At 47.7% G+C, this 16,758-nt stretch overlaps 1 protein-coding gene across 7 annotated transcripts in view; it reads right to left on the bottom strand.

Moving 5' to 3' along the window:
- Positions 1 to 7,079, bottom strand: part of LOC144603191 (hepatic and glial cell adhesion molecule-like) — a 66,689-nt gene extending 59,610 nt beyond the window's left edge. For 4 of the 7 annotated variants that reach the window (XM_078416369.1, XM_078416370.1, XM_078416371.1 and 1 more), the window contains exons 1-3: positions 6,627 to 7,079; positions 4,523 to 4,627; positions 2,405 to 2,537 (exon numbers count right to left, since the gene is read on the bottom strand). In XM_078416369.1, the coding sequence (XP_078272495.1) occupies positions 2,405 to 2,465 (61 nt within the window). In that variant the 5' untranslated portion in view covers positions 2,466 to 2,537; positions 4,523 to 4,627; positions 6,627 to 7,079. Of the gene's footprint in view, positions 1 to 2,404; positions 2,538 to 4,522; positions 4,628 to 5,094; positions 5,242 to 6,531 lie in introns of those variants that run through there. The other 3 variants (XM_078416366.1, XM_078416367.1, XM_078416368.1) reach the window with 3 other exon arrangements.
- Positions 7,080 to 16,758: the final 9,679 nt, after the last annotated feature.

Raw genomic sequence — 16,758 nt, 5'->3', positions numbered from 1 at the left:
ACGCAGGTCACGGGGAGAACGTACAAACTCCTTGCAGTGCAGCACCCGTAGTCAGGATCGATCCTGAGCCTCCGGCGCTGCATTCGCTGTAAAGCAGCAACTCTACCGCTGTGCTACCGTGCCGCCCGTGTCGGGACCCTTCTTCAGACTCCTGAAGACTCCAGACTCCAGAGTCTGAAGAAGGGTCTTGACCCGAAACATCACCTATTCCTTTTCCCCAGAGATGCCGTCTAACCACTGAGTTACTCCAGATTCTTGTGTCACACCTGAGGTAGATTAACACAAACACGTAGATGTTCAGTGTTTACCTTAGCTACCACACAGCTACTAACAGTAAAGAAAGAGTTTCCACATTGGGTGGGGCATTGAGTACAAGAGTCAAGAGGTCAGGTTGCAGCTTTACAAAACCATTGATGGGCCACATTTGGAGTATTGCACGCAGTTCTGGTCGCACCTTGTACAGGAAGATTGGAGAGGTTTCCGAGGAAGTGCAGAAGGGATTTACCACAATGGTGCTTGGATCAGAGAGTATTAGCTGTCAGACGAGAATGGACAAAGTTGGATTGTTTTCTGTGGCGCGTCAGAGGTTGAGGAGACACCTGATTGAAGTGTCTTAAATAGTGAGAGGCATTGATAGGGTAGAGAGTCAGAACCTTTTCCCCCCAGGGTGGAAATGTCTTAGACTAGAGGACATAGCTTTAAGGTGAGGGAGGCAAAGTTTAAAACAGATGTGTAGGGCACGCTTTTTGACAACACCCTCTCCCTCAATGTTAACAAGGCAAAAGAGCTAGTAATTGACTTCAGGAAGCATGGTGCAGCACGTGTCCAATCAGCATCAATGGGGCCAAAGTGGATATAGTTAAATCTTTAAGTTCCTGGGTGTATATGGCAGCACTGTGATGCAGCGGTAGAGTTGCTGCCTCACAGCGCCAGAGTCCCGGGTTCCATCCTGACTAAGGATGCTGTCTGCACGGCGCTTTTACATTCTCCCCGTGACCAGCGTGGGGTTTTCTCCGAGATCTTCAGTTACCCCTCACACTCCACAGACTTGTAGGTTTGTAGGTTAATTGGCTTGGTGTCAATTTAAATGATCCCTAGTTTGTGCAGGACAGTGTTAGTGCGCGGGGATCACTGGTTGGTGCAAACTCGGTGGGCCGAAGGGCCTGTTTCCGCGCTGTATCTCTAAACTGAACAAAACTAAACTAAATATCTCCAACCATTATTCCTGGACTAACCAACCACATTGAAGATTAGGGATTTTCATTAAAAATGAAAATGAAACATTGAAAATTGAAGACCAAAGTAGCACACCAGCACTTCCACTTCTTCAAGCGACAAACGACAAGATCAGTTTATCTCCAATAACTCTTATCAATATCTACAGATGCACAGTGGAAAGTATACAATCAGGTAGTAAATTCAAATTTTTTTCTCTTGGTCATCGGCAGCTGAGGGAATACCTGATAGAAGTTTGTAAAATTGTGAAAGGCATAGATAGACAGACAGAACCTTTATTCCTAGCGTGGAAATGTCAAAGACTAGTAAACCAGACTGGTCCAGGAATGCTGAGGCCCTGTACAAGAAGGGACAGAGCAGGCTGTACTTTTTGAGAAGGCTCCGCTCCTTCAACATCTGCGGTAAGATGCTGCAGATGTTCTACCAATCGGTGGTGGCCAGTGCCATCTTCTCCGCTGTAGAGCGCAGGGGCAGCAGGGCGAAGGCCGTGGACTAAACTAGAATTAACAAACTCATCAGGAAGGCTCGCTCCATCCTGGGGGCAGAGTTGGGTTCATGGGAGATGGTCTTGGAGAGGAGGATGCATCTCAAACTGCAGAGCATCTTGGACAATAACAGCTCACCCCCTCCATGACACACTGGTCAACCTGAGGAGCACCTTCAGCAACAGACTGGTTCCACCAAGTGGCAGTAGAGAACGCCACAGGAGATCATTTTTCCCGTAGCGATCAAACTGTACAACCCTTCCCCCTTCCGTCATGGCGTTGACTGACTCCCCTCCCCCCTTCCCCCTCCCCTCCTTCAACACCCCCGCTCCCCCCTCCTCGATCTTTGTACATCCCCAATCCTCCAATTTCATGCTTCATGTATCATGTGTTTTATGACTGTTGGCAGACCAATCTCCCTCCTGGGATAAATAAAGTTCAATGGTATGGTATGGTCGAGGGTTGAGCATGAAGGTCAGATGGGGAAAGTTTCACGAAGAAGGGATTAGTTTAATTTGGGATCATGTTTGACACAGACATCAGGTGCTAACATCAAGGACCTGTTCCTACGCTCCACTGTTTTATTTAGAATTATATTTCCATAGATACATTTTCATTTTTCTTTCAACTGAAACAGCTCTTGAGCCAGATTGCAGCTTACAGGGACTCAGAACTAATTTTACCTGAAACTATTTGGCCGAGAAGCTGAAGAAGGCAGAGGAATGAGCAGTCAAAGGTCTTCATTATATGCCACTGTCAGCTTATTCAAATAACGCAATAGGGTCGAGAAGGTAGCATGGTGACTTCATCTGAGAACTGAGAGAAGGAAAAGGAGCAGTATATCATAAATAACACATGTTATAATTTATATTTAGATGAGAGAAACTCAGTGGGTCGGGCATCTGTGGAGGGAGGGGACGGATAGTGTTTTGGGCGGGACCGTTTTATTGATGAGGGCAGTGTGGTTGATATGTTTTACATGGGCTTCTACAAGGACCCACACACGGAAGACTGGTTGAAAAGATAAGAGCCCATAACCTACGACGTCGTCGTTCTCAATCAAAATACTAGTGCGGTAAAGGAGACGAAGGTGGAGATGCAAGGAACTACATCTCCATCTGCGTCAACTGCATCTGAACAAAACCATGCTTTCAATTCACTGCACATCGTGTATGTGCATGTGACAAATAAACTTGACTTGACTTGGACTATCCCTGATCAGCCCTTGTCCATCTAAATGTATGTGTACCCTGTCCCTCAGAATACTCTCCAGGTACTTTCCAACTACAGATGTTCAGCTCGCCAGCCTATAGTTCCCAGCCTTTTCCCTGCAGGCTTCTCGAATCAGGGCACAACATTTGCCACCCTCCAGTCTTCCGGCACCTCTCCTGCATTTAATGACGACCTGTAAATTTCCGCCCGCACTCCTGCAATTTTCGTTCGAGCTTCCCACAGTGTTCTTGGATATATCTGATCAGGCCCTGGAGATTTGTCCACCTTCATACACGTCAGGAACTTCAGATCCTCTTCGACTGTAACACTGACTGTTCTCCAGACATTTCCAGCGACTTCCTCAAGTTCCTCAGTCCTCCTGTCTTTCTCCACGGTAAAAACAGAGGAGAAATACTCATTGAGGATCTTGCCCAATTCCTGTGGCTCCACACAGAGTTGACCACTTTGATTCCTGAGGGGTCCCACTCTCTCTCTCTCCGGTTACCCTTTTTCCCCTTTATGTAAAATCTCTGGGGATTATCCACCAGAGCTAACATGCGTCCCATTTTTTCCCTCCTGATTTCCTCGTTTAGCTTGCTCCTTGGTTCCCGAAACTCCTCCAGTGATACACTTGATCCCAGCTGCTTATACCTGGCCCATGCCTCCTTACTCTTGACCAGAGCTTCAATTTCCCTAGTCATCCAAACTTCCTTCCGCTCAGCCTTGCTCTTAACACTTCAAAGACGTACAGGTATATAGGTTAATTGACTGGGTAAATGTAAAAATTGTCCCTAGTGTGTGTAGGATAGTGCTAATGTGCGGGGATCGCTGGGGGGCACGGACTCGGTGGGCCGAAGGGCCTGTTTCCGCGCTTAATCTCTAAATCTAAAAAAAAGGATGTTGCGAGAACATTAAAGAGGATGTTGCCCGGACTAGAGGGTATGAGCTATAGGGAGAGATTGAGTAGACTGGTCCTTGGAGAGCAGGAGGATGAGGGGTGATCTTGTTGATGTGTAAAAATCATGAGAGAAGTAGATCGGGTAGATGTGCAGAGTCTCTTGCCCAAAGTGAGCAAATCGAGGACCAGAGGACATAGGTTTAAGGTGAAGGGGAAAAGATTTAATAGGAAACCGTGGGGTAACTTTCTCACGCAAAGGGTGGTGGGTGTATGGAACAAGTTGCCAGAGGAGATAGTTGAGGAAGGATTTATCCCAACATTTAAGAAACAGTTAGACAGGTACATGGATAGGGCAGGTTTGGAGTGATCTGGCCCAAACGCAGGCAGGTGGGACTAGTGTAGCATGGACATTGGCCAGTGTGGACAAGTTAGTGTGAAGGGCCTGTTTCCACACTGTGTCACTCTATGGTTCTATGATACTATGACCAAGATGTTCCATCTACTCTAGTCCTACCTGCCTGCAATTATGCCCATGTACCTCTGAACCTTTCCTATCCATGTACAAATCCAAATGTCTTTTAAATGTTGTTATAGTACCTAGGTTTACAAACAAAAGAATATAACATGATGCAGAATGCAGGGCTGTTGGACACACTCTGCTGCCTGGGACTAAGAACCCTATACCTCCTACCTCGACTCCGTCCAAGGACCTTGACAGTCTTTCCAGGTGAGGCAGAGGTTCACTTGCACTTCCTCCAACCTCATCCACTGTATCCGCTGTTCCAGGTGTGGACCCCTGTTTCTCGGCGAGACAAAGTGCATGCTCGGTCATCGTTTCGCTGAACACCTCCGCTCAGTCCACCTAAACCTACCTAATTTCCCGGTTGCCAAACACTTTAACTCCCCCTCCCACTCCCACACTGACCTTTCTGTCCTGGGCCTCCTCCATTGTCAGAGTGAGGCCCAGCGCAAATTGGCGGAACAGCATCTCACATTTCGCGTGGGAAGCTTACACCCCAGCAGTATGAACATTGACTTCTCTAACTTCAAGTACCTATTGTATTCCCTCTCTCTCCCTTCCCAGTTCTCAGACCAGTCTGACTGACATTTTATCTCTATTTGCTTTGTTGTCAGCTTCTCCAAGCTAACAATGGTACATTTGACCTTTTCCTTGATCTGCAACTCTTTTGATGTCTCGTTTTACCCTTCCATAACTCCGTGCCTCCCTCTCCCCTGACCCTCAGTCTGAAGAAGGGTCTCGACCGGAAAATTCACTCATTCCTTCTCTCCAGAGATGCTGCCTGTCCGGCTGAGTTACTCCAGCATTTGTCTCTATCTTCTGAGCACAGTGGAGACCTTTAACAGCCAAAGCTGGTGTTAAGGAAGGAAAGACAACGCCCGAGTGAGACCGCACCTGGAGTACTGTGTGCAGTTTTGGTCTTCAAATTTGAGGAAGGACATCCTTGCTATTGAGGGAGTGCAGCGTAGGTTCACTAGGTTAATTCCAGGAATGGCGGGAATGGCAAATTTGCAGATGACATAAAGCTGGGTGGCAGTGTGAACTATGAGGAGGATGCTATGAGGACGCAGGGTGACTTGGACAGGTTGTGTGAGTGGGTAGATGCATGGCAGATGCAGTTTAATGTGGATAAATGTGAGGTTATCCACTTTGGTGGTAAGAACAGGAGGACAGATTATTATCTGAATGGTGTCAGATGGTACAAAGAGATCTGGGTGTCCTTGTTCATCAGTCACTGAAAGTAAGCATGCAGGTACAGCAGGCAGTGAAGAAAGCTAATGGCATGTTGGCCTTCATGACAAGAGGAGTTGAGTTTAGGAGCAAAGAGGTCCTTCTGCAGTTGTACAGGGCCCGAGTGAGACCACAACTGGAGTACTGTGTGCAGTTTTGGTCTACAAATTTGAGGAAGGACATTCTTGCTATTGAGGAAGTGCAGCCTCGGTTCACCAGGTTAATTCCCGGAATGGCGGGACTGTCGTATGTTGAAAGACTGGAGCGACTGGGCTTGTATACACTGGAATTTAGAAGGATGAGAGGGGATCTTATTGAAACATATGATTATTAAGGGACTGGACATGCTGGAGGCAGGAAACATGTTCCCAATGTTGGGGAAGTCCAGAACCAGGGGCCACAGTTTAAGAATAAGGGGTAGGCCATTTAGAACGGAGATAAGGAAAAACTTTTCACTCAGAGAGTTGTAAATCTGTGGAATTCTCTGCCTCAGAAGGCAGTGGAGGCCAATTCTCTGGATGCTTTCAAGAGAGAGTTAGATAGAGCTCTTAATAATAGTGGAGTCAGGGGGTATGGGGAGAAGGCAGGAACGGGGTACTGATTGTGAATGATCAGCCTTGATCACATTGAATGGCGGTGCTGGCTGGAAGGGCTGAACGGCCTCCTCCTGCACCTATTGTCTATTTTGTAAACAAAGGGTGAGATCACGATTACTTGAAAACAAGGACATTTTTAAATTTGGGATTTTGCACGGTCTGGACAATCGGTGTTGTTTCTGGGATACGGGAAAGGAGGAGAATATGACGACATTTTGCCAACGTCTGCTCCAAAATAGGAATTAAACAGAAGCACACGAAAACAGCCAGATGGTTAACGCAACATTTGTGAAACGACCGTCAGAAGGTCGTAACTCTCTTTTCCTTGCTCTCGTGGACGGGAAATTCAATTACGTTTTGCATTCGTTGAACGCTGAAGATAGACGATGAAAGCCGTTAGCAAAATTCCCATCAGACTCCCAGACAACAAAAAGGATATATCTTTTCACCTCCTCTCTACGACATTTGTTCACCTGATTCGATGCCCCCCGGAATCTTGGTTGCTGCAAACCTTTACACCCGCTTGTCCAGCTCGCTGGCGAGGAAGTCTAGTCCGTGAGATAGAGTTGCTCGTGTGTCCGGCCTGAAAAAGCAGATCGCCATTTGGAATATACAGCCACTCTGCGGCAGGAGACTGACCGCGACTCTGCCTTGTCACCAGTTACAAGTCCCAGCGTCTCCGGTGGGCGGCACGGTAGAGTTGCTGCCTTGCAGGGCCAGTGATCCGCGGGTATGGGGGCTCTTCTGCACGGCCGGGTCTAATCCTGACTACGGGTGGTCTTCTGTACGGAGTATTTACACTTGGTATGAGTGCAGATTGTCCCGTGTGTGTGCAGAGGCCGCTTCAGCAAGTTCCCCCGTTTCTCGCTTCACTTCCATTTTGCACAAAACAACCCAAGTCCCACCCCTTTAAAAAAACAAAGGGGCCTCTAATTTCGTCTGTGAAGTGTGGCTCGTCGACAAAGTAAACAGTGAAGGGCGATCTGGGCGGGCACGGTTTTCAGTTGATGCCACAAAAATATCCAGTGTTACAACTTGCAGCGTTTGACATTTTTGGTCTTCTTTCTTCCCCAACACCCCACGGGTCTGGGACGCTGACAATTTGAGGGAATTAATGGAAACAACATTAAATTAAAATGAAGGTAGACACAAAATGCTGGAGTAACTCAGCGGGTCAGGCAGCATCTCTGGAGAGATGGAATGGGTGACGTTTCGTATCGAGACTCTTATTCAGACTGATGTGACTGATTCTCTCCAGAGATGCTGCCTGACCCGCTGAGTTACTCCAGCATTTTGTGTCGACCTTCGATTTAAACCAGCATCTGCAGTTTACTTTCCTTCATAACTTAAATCGAATCGACTAGGAGGCTCAAAAAGGGGAATCGAAGAGAGAGTTGGGAGGTCATGTCGCAGTTGTATAAGACGTTGGTGAGACCGCATTTAGAGTATTGTGTTCAGTTCTGGCTGGGCACCATGTTATAGGGAAAATGTTGTCAAGCCGGAAAGAGGACAGAGAAGATTTATTGCAATGTTGCCAGGACTAGAGGGTGTGAGCTGTAGGGAGCTGTACAATAGCCTGGGACTCTATCCCTTGGGTGCAGGAGGATGAGGAGTCATCTTATAGAGGTGTATAAAATCATGATAGGAATACAGTCTCTTGCCCAGAGTAAGTGAATCGAAGACCAGAGGATATAGGTTTAAGGTTAAGGTGGAAAGATTTAATAGCAATCTGAGGGGTAGCTTTTTCACACAAAGGGTGGTTGGTGGATGGAACAAGCTGCCAGAGGAGGTCGTTGAGGCTGGGACTATCCCAACGTTTAAGATACAGTTAGACAGGTACATGAATAGGACAGGTTTGGAGGAATGTGGACCAAACGCGGGTAGGTGGTACTAGTGTAGCTGGAGCATGTTGGCCTGTGGGTAAGTTGGGCTGAAGGGCCTGTTTCCATGCTGTGTCACTCTATCACTCTATGACAAAGAGAGGACAGGGATGCTTATCTCAAAACAATCGCAAGGAAATAAGGGAGCGGGAGAGTAATTGTCAGGGTTGCCATATCTGTGGAATTCTCAGCCACAGAAGGCAGTGGAGACCAATTCACTGGATGTATTCAAGACAGAGTTGGATGTGGTTCTTAGGGCTAATGGAATCAGGGGATATGGGGAGAAAGCAGGAATGGGTTACTGATTCTGGTTGATCAGCCATGATTATATTGAATGTCGGTGCTGGATGGAAGGTATTTCTGCACCTATTTTCTATGATTCTATGTTTCTATATCTAGAAATGAAAAACAGTCCGTAAATGTTTTTCTATCCAACGAGCACCTAAGGCAGAGCAGGAGCGGTACACAGGTCTGGGGTAAATATACAATTAATGTACATTGTGGGCTCATTGGGCACTGACCTCCTATGTAATGGTTTGAAGATTCCCTTGAAGATGATAGAAAACAGTATAAGAAGGCAGACACAAAATGCTGGAGTAGTTCAGGCAGCATCTCAGGAGAGAAAGAATGGGTGACATTTCGGGCCGAGACCCTTCTTCAGACTAGTTAGCGAAAAGGGAAATGAGAGATATAGACGAGGATGTTGAGAGATAGAGAACAATGAATGAAAGATATGCAAAAAAGTAATGACGGTAAAGGGGAACAGGTCATTGTTAGCTGCTTGTTAGGTGAAAACAAGAAGCTAGTGCGACTTGGGTGGGGGAGAGATGGAGAGAGCAGGAATGCCGGGGTTACTTGAAGTTAGAGAAATCAACAAGCAAGCTGTGAGCCGCCCAAACAAAATATGAGGTGCTGTTCCTCCAATTTGCATTTGGCATCACTCCAACAATGGAGGAGACTGAGGACAGAAAGGTCTGTGTGGGAATGGGAAGTAGAATTAAAGTTTAGCAAACGGAACATCAGGTAGGTCCAGGCGGACTGAGCGAAGGTGTTGAGTGAAACGATCGCCCAGTCTACATTTTGTCTAACCGATTTATAAGAGTCCTCATCTTGAGCAATGGACACAGTAGATAAGGTTGGAGGAGGTGTAAGTGAACCTCTGCCTAACATGAAAGGAAGAAAAGGTTTCAACCAGCATCTGCAGGTCCATCCTAAACAAAATGTAGAACAGATCATTGTTACTGAGGAGAACGTGACAATGAAGCATAAAATTTAATCAGGGGACTCAGACTGGCCAGAGAACTAGGAAGGGGGAGGGGTGGAGAGAGAGGGAAAGCAAGGGTTACTTGAAGTTAGAGGTCAATATTCATACTGCTGGGGTGTAAGCTGCCCAAGCGAAATGTGAGGAGCTTACAAACATCAGTGTGGGAATGGGAGGGGAAGTTAAAGTGATGATGAGCAACCGGGAGATGAGGTAGGTTCAGGCAGAGTGAGCAGAGGTGCTCAGCGAAACGATCGCCGAAACTTCACTTGGTCTCGCCGATATTTAGTCCACACCTGATCCAGCGGATACAGTGGATGAGGTTGGAGGAGGTTGGAGTGAACCTCTGCCTCACCTGAAAAGATTGTCGTGGTCCTTGGATGGAGTCGAGGGCGGAGAAATAGGGACAGATGATGCATCTCCTGCGGTTGCAGGGGGAGTACCTGGGGAGGATGTGGTTTGGGTGGGAAGGGACGAGTCAACCAGGGAGTTGCGGAGGGGAACGGTCACTGCAGAAAGCAGGAAGGGGTGAAGATGTGAAGACGAGGCCAGTAGTGGGATCCCATTGGAGGTGGCGAAAATGTCGGAGGAATAGGTGCTGAATACAAAGGCAGATGGGGTGAAAGGTGAGGACTCTTGTCGCTGTTTCGACTGAGGGTAGGGGGGGGGAGCAAGAGTGGAGATATCGAGGAGACCCTGGTGAGGGCCTCATCATGAAGTAGATTTTCAAAGTCTACAGAGAGACTTGGGTCTTTATTCTTTGGAGCGCAGAAGGTTAAGGGGGGCTTGATAGAGGTTTTTTTAATTTTAAGAGGGACGGACAGAGTTGACGTGGGTAGGCTTTTCCCTTTGAGAGTGGGGAAGATTCAAACAAGGGGACATAACTTCAGAATTAAGGGACAAAAGTTTAGGGGTAACATGAGGGGTAACTTTTTTACTCAGAGGGTGGTGGCTGTATGGAATGAGCTTCCGGTGGAAGTGGTGGAGGCAGGCTCGATTTTATTATTTAAGAGTAAATTAGATAGGTATATGGATGGGAAGGGATTGGAGGGTTATGGTCTGAGAGCAGGTAGATGGGACTAGGTTGGAGAAAGTGTTCGGCATGGACTAGAAGGGCCAAACTGGCCTGTTTCCGTGCTGTAATTGTTATATGGTTATATGGTTATCTATGATGTAGGACGGGAATCAGCAGCAGCAAGCAGCAGCAAGCAGCAGCAATCAGCAGTAGCAGCAGCAGCAGCAATCAGCAGTAGCAGCAGCTGCAAGCAGCAGTAGCAGCAGCAAGCAGCAGCAGTAGCAAGCAGCAGCAAGCAGTAGCAAGCAGCAGCAAGCAGCACCAAGCTGTGTTGCTTGGGAAGTAGTGTGTGGGGATTGTGTGGGGATAGTAAGGAGTAAGACCTGTGTGATCTCCCGGACTAGTTTTGATCGCCTAGCTTGGGGTCGGAGAGGAATTTCCCGGATTTTTTCCCAAATTGGCCTGGGTTTTTTATCCGGTTTTTCGCCTCTCCCAGGAGATCACTCAGTTCTTTTGGGTGGGCGGTTGGAGCGGTTGGAGTAGCGGCCGGGCGGTAGGTTTAGTAACCGAGCGCGGGGCTTTGTTTGGAGAGTATGACTGCCAGGGCAGTTTTTTGTTCTGGGTGTCGGATGTGGGGAATCTGGGAGTCTGATAGTCTTCCAGACATCCACATCTGCTCCAGGTGTGACGAGATGGGGCTCCTAAGGGACCGTATTAGGAACCTGGAGCGGCAGATTGATGACCTCCGTCTGATCAGGGAGAGTGAGGAGGTTATAGATAGGAGTTACAGAGAGGTGGTCACTCCTAGACCACGGGAGGTAGACAAGTGGGTCACTGTTAGGGGGGGCAAGGAACAGAGGCAGGGACTAGGGAGTACCCCGGTGGCTGTACCCCTTGGAAATAAGTACTCCTGTTTAAGTACTGTTGGGGGGGACAGCCTACCTGGGGGCAACGACGGTGCCCGGGCCTCTGGCAAGGAGTCCGGCCCTGTTGCTCAGAAGGGTAGGGAAAGGAAGAGGAGAGCAGTAGTAATAGGGGACTCTATAGTGAGGGGGTCAGATAGGCGTTTCTGTGGACGCAGTCGGGAGACCCGGATGGTGGTTTGCCTCCCTGGTGCCGGAGTCCGGGATGTGTCTGAGCGTGTCCAGGATATCCTGAAAGGGGAGGGAGAGGAGCTAGAGGTCGTGGTACAAAGAGGTACCAACAATATAGGTAGGATAAGGGAAGAGGTCCTGAAAGGAGAATTCAGGGGGCTAGGAAGAGAGTTAAAAAAAAGGACTTCCAAAGTAATAATCTCAGGCTTACTGCCTGTGCCACGCGATAGTGAGAATAGGAATGGAGTGAGGTGGAGGATAAATACGTGGCTGAGGAACTGGTGCAGGGAGCAGGGTTTCAAGTTTCTGGATCATTGGGACCTCTTCTGGGGGAAGTATGACCTGTACAAAAAGGACGGGTTGCATCTGAACCCGAGGGGAACCAATATCCTGGCGGGGAGATTTGCTAAAATAACTGTGGAGACTTTAAACTAGTACGGTTGGGGGGAGGGACTCAAACACAGATAGCTAATAGGCAGTGTGTGAGGCAGGAGGCAGAAAAGGGAAACACTCAGACCCAATATGTAGGAGAGAAAGAAGGGAAAATAAATAAACTGAGAATAAGAAATGATGGGTCCCTTAAATGTGTATATTTTAATGCTAGGAGCATTGTAAGAAAGGTGGATGAGCTTAGAGCCTGGATTGACATCTGGAAGTATGATGTTGTGGCGATCAGTGAAACATGGTTGCAGGAGGGTTGCGATTGGCAATTAAATATTCCAGGATTTCATTGTTTCAGATGTGATAGAATCGGAGGGGCAAGAGGTGGGGGTGTTGCATTGCTTGTCAGGGAGGATATCACAGCAGTGCTTTGGCAGGACAGACTAGAAGGCTCGATTAAGGAGGCTGTTTGGGTGGAACTCAGAAATGAGAAAGGTTTAGCAACACTTATAGGGGTGTATTATAGACCGCCAAATAGGGAACGAGAATTGGAAGAGCAAATATGTAAGGAGATAGCAGATATTAGTAGTAAGCACAGAGTGGTGATTGTGGGTGATTTCAATTTTCCGTATATAGACTGGGAATCACATTCTGTTAAAGGGCTGGATGGTTTGGAGTTTGTAAAATGTGTGCAGGATAGTTTTTTGCAGCAATACGTAGAGGTGCCTACCAGAGAAGGGGCAGTGTTGGACCTCCTGTTAGGAAATGAGATGGGTCAGGTGACGGAGGTATGTGTTGAGGAGCACTTTGGGTCTAGTGATCATAATGCCACTAGTTTCAATATCATTATGGAGAAGGTCAAATCTGGACCAAGGGTTGAGATTTTGGATTGGAGAAAGGCTAATTTTGAGGAGATGAGAAAGGATTTAAAAGGAGTGAAATGGAAATTGTTGTTTTATGAAAAGGATATATTAGAGAAATGGAGGATATTTAAAGGTGAAATTTTGAGAGTACAGAGTCTTTATGTCCCTGTTCGGTGGAAAGGAAAGAATAATAATTTGAAAGAGCCGTGGTTTTCCAGGAAAATTGGACACTTGGTTCGGAAAAAGAGGGAGATATACAATAAATATAAACGGCAGGGAGTAAATGAGGTTTTTGAGGAATATAAAGAATGTAAAAGGAATCTTAAAAAGGAAATTAGAAAAGCGAAAAAAAGATATGAGGCTGCTTTGGCAAGTAATGTAAAAGTAAACCCCAAGGGGTTCTACAGATATGTCAATAGCAAAAGGATAGTGAGGGATAAAATTGGTCCATTAGAGAGTCAGAGTGGACAGCTATGTGCTGAGCCGGAAGAAATGGGGGAGATATTAAACAATTTCTTTTCTTCGGTATTTACCGAGGAGAAGGATATTGAATTATGTGAGGTAAGCGAAACAAGTAGAGTAGTGATGGAAATTAGGAGGATTAAAGAAGAGGAGGTACGTACACTTTTGAAGAATATAAAAGTGGATAAGTCTCCAGGTCCTGATAGGGATATTCCCTAGGACATTGAGGGAAGTTAGTGCAGAAATAGCAGGGGCTATGACGGAAATATTTCAAACGTCATTAGAAACAGGGATGGTGCCGGAAGATTGGCGCATTGCGCATGTTGTGCCTTTGTTTAAAAAAGGTTCTAAAAGTAAACCTAGCAATTATAGACCTATTAGTTTGACGTCTGTGGTGGGAAAATTAATGGAAAAGATACTTAGGGACAATATATATAATTATTTGGATAATCAAGGCCTGATTAGAAACAGTCAACATGGATTTGTGCCTGGAAGGTCATGTTTGACTAATCTTCTTGAATTTTTTGAAGAGGTTACCAGGGAAATTGAGAAGGGCAAGGCTGTGGATGTTGTCTATATGGACTTCAGTAAGGCATTTGACAAGGTCCCACATGGAAGGATGATTAAGAAGGTTAAATCGTTGGGTATTAATAGTGAGGTTGCAAGATGGATTCAACAATGGCTGAATGGGAGATACCAGAGGGTAACGGTTGACAATTGTATGTCAGGTTGGAGGCCAGTGTCTAGTGGAGTGCCCCAAGGATCTGTGTTGGGTCCACTGTTGTTTGTCATTTACATTAATGATCTGGATGATGGTGTGGCAAATTGGATTAGTAAATATGCAGATGATACTAAGATAGGTGGAGTAGTTGATAGTGAGGTAGATTTTCAAAGTCTACAGAGAGACTTGGGCCTTTTGGAAGGGTGGGCTGAAAGATGGCAGATGGAGTTTAATGCTGATAAGTGTGAGGTGCTGCATTTTGGTAGGACAAATCAAAATAGGACGTACAGGGTAAATGGTAGGGAATTGAGGAATGCAGTGGAACAGAGGGATCTGGGAATAACTGTGCATTGTTCCCTGAAGGTGGAATCTCATGTGGATAGGGTGGTGAAGAAGGCGTTTGGTATGCTTGCCTTTATAAATCAGAGCATCGAGTATAGAAGTTGGGATGTAATGTTGAAATTGTACAGGGCATTGGTGAGGCCGAATCTGGAGTATGGTGTGCAGTTCTGGTCGCCAAATTATAGGAAGGATGTCGACAAAATGGAGAGGGTACAGAGGAGATTTACTAGAATGTTGCCTGGGTTTCAGCACTTAGGCTACAGAGAGAGGTTGAACAGGTTGGGTCTTTATTCTTTGGAGCGTAGAAGGTTGAGGGGGGACTTGATAGAGGTTTTTTAAATTTTGAGAGGGACGGACAGAGTTGACGTGGGTAGGCTTTTCCCTTTGAGAGTGGGGAAGATTCCAACAAGGGGACATAGCTTCAGAATTGAGGGACAAAGGTTTAGGGGTAACATGAGGGGGAACTTCTTTACTCAGAGGGTTGTGGCTGTATGGAATGGGCTTCCGGTGGAAGTGGTGGAGGCTGGCTCGATTTTATTATTTAAGAGTAAATTGGATAGGTATATGGATAAGAGGGGATTAGAGGGTTATGGTCTGAGTGCAGGTAGATGAGACTAGGTCAGGGAGAATGGTCGGCGTGGACTGGTAGGGCCGGACAGGCCTGTTTCCATGCTGTAGTTGTTATATGTTATATGTTATATATGGAACCCCCATTCTCTAAAGAATGAGGACATCTCAGATGTGCGGCGTAGATAGAGGAGGGGGAGGGGAAGGTGAGGAGGGGAGTATAGGAGGGGAGCCGGGGGGGTGGGAAGGAGGGGATAGAGTTGGGGGAGAGGGAGAGGCAGAGGGGAGGGAGAGGCAGAGGGGAGGGGAGGGAGAGGCAGGGGGGAGGGGGAGTGAGGGGATTGGGAGTGAGAGGGGTGGGGGATGGAGAGGGTGGAGGGGGGAAAGGGGAGGGAGGGGGAGTGAGAGAGGGGGAAGCGGGGTGTGGGGGTGGGGGGAAAGGGGGAGGGGGGTTGGGGAGGGAGTGGTGGAGGAGAGGGAGGGGAGGGCGGGAGGGGGAGAAGGGGTGGGGGAGGAGAGGGAGGGAGCGGGAAGGGAGGAGGGGCGAGGGAGGAGAGGGTGTTGCCCCAATGCAGTAGAGGGAACCCTAGGGGGGAGGGGGAGAGGGTAGAGAGGGGGGAGCGAGGGAGGTAGGGGGTGGAAGGGGGGGAGGGAGAGGGAGGGATGGAGGGGGTGGGAGGGAGGGGGGGAAGGAGGGGGAGAGGCACTGGGGGGGAGGGGAGGTAGGGAGTGGGAGGAGAGGAGGAGGGTGGGAGGGGGGGAAGGGGGAGGTGGGGCGGGTGGGAGAGGGGGGAATGGGGGAGGGGTTGAGGGGCGGGGGCGGTAGAGAGGGAGGGACGGGGAGGGGGGAGGGTGGGGAAGGGAGTGCGGGAGATGGGGAGGAAGGAATGGAGGGAGAGGGGGAAAGGGGAGGACGGGGAGAGGGGGAGGGGGGTGAGAGGGGCGGGGAGAGTGCGGGGGAGAGGGTGCTGCACCAATGAAGCAGTAGTTTGGCACGGTCGAGTAAATGAAAAAACTAGATAATTAAATTGGAGGAAAGCAGGCAGTTAAAAACATTCCTAATCTCCCCGAAATAAAATCGATTAAGGTTTGATAAGGGCTTTAAACTTTCAAAAAAAGCTGTTCATGAGCAAGTAAATAGTCAATAGTCAATTTATTTATATACACATAAATGTGCAGTGAAATGGAAAATTACCCGCAGTTCAACAATAAGACCAATAAGAATAATCAATAAAAATGCAATAACACATACAATCATAAACCAACACAAAACAAAAGAAACATCCATCACAGTGAGTCTCCTCCAGTCCCCTCCTCACTGTGATGGAAGGCCAGAATGTCTTTTTCTCTTCCCCTGCCGTCTTCTCCCGCGGTCAGGCTGTTGGAGTTGCCACATCGGGGCGGTCGGGGCTCCCGACATTGAAGCCCCCGCCGGGCGGTGAAAATCCTACGGCCTATTTCAGGCCTCGCCGGATGGTGAAACGTCCGCGGCGGGCCGACCCAAGCCCCGAGGGGGAGGGTGGGGGAGGGAGTGAGGGAAAGGGGGGGGGGGGGGGGCGAGGGGAGGAGGGAGAGAAGTGGAGGGGGGAGTGAGGTGAGAGGGGCGGGGAGAGTCGATTAAGGTAAGATAAAATCGATTAAGGTAAGATAAAGTGCTTTAAACTTTCAAAAAAAGCTGTTCATGAGCAAGTAAAGGCTTAATATGATATCAAATGCACAGCTCCACCTAATTCGTCAGGTCATATTTATTCATGATTTGTAGACAGGGAATAGCACACAAAATGTTAAATTTGTGGGGCGTCAGTGTTGATTGCTGCTGTAAATAGGCAGCAGTAGATCGCCCTCTGCTGGTGCAGCAAATCTCTGGCGACAAACGTCATCTATCTGGGTTTAACTATTCAAATGATCAGATATTAATACCTTATTTACACGGTTATAATGAGAAGTGCTGAAAACTTCATTGTTTCTTTTTTCTTCTCGTACTCCAAAGTGGAA

The sequence above is a fragment of the Rhinoraja longicauda genome, chromosome 19 (genome assembly GCF_053455715.1).
Source record: "Rhinoraja longicauda isolate Sanriku21f chromosome 19, sRhiLon1.1, whole genome shotgun sequence".
NCBI classification, from domain to species: Eukaryota; Metazoa; Chordata; class Chondrichthyes; order Rajiformes; family Arhynchobatidae; genus Rhinoraja; species Rhinoraja longicauda.
This window is presented reverse-complemented; position numbering and strand designations above follow the sequence as displayed.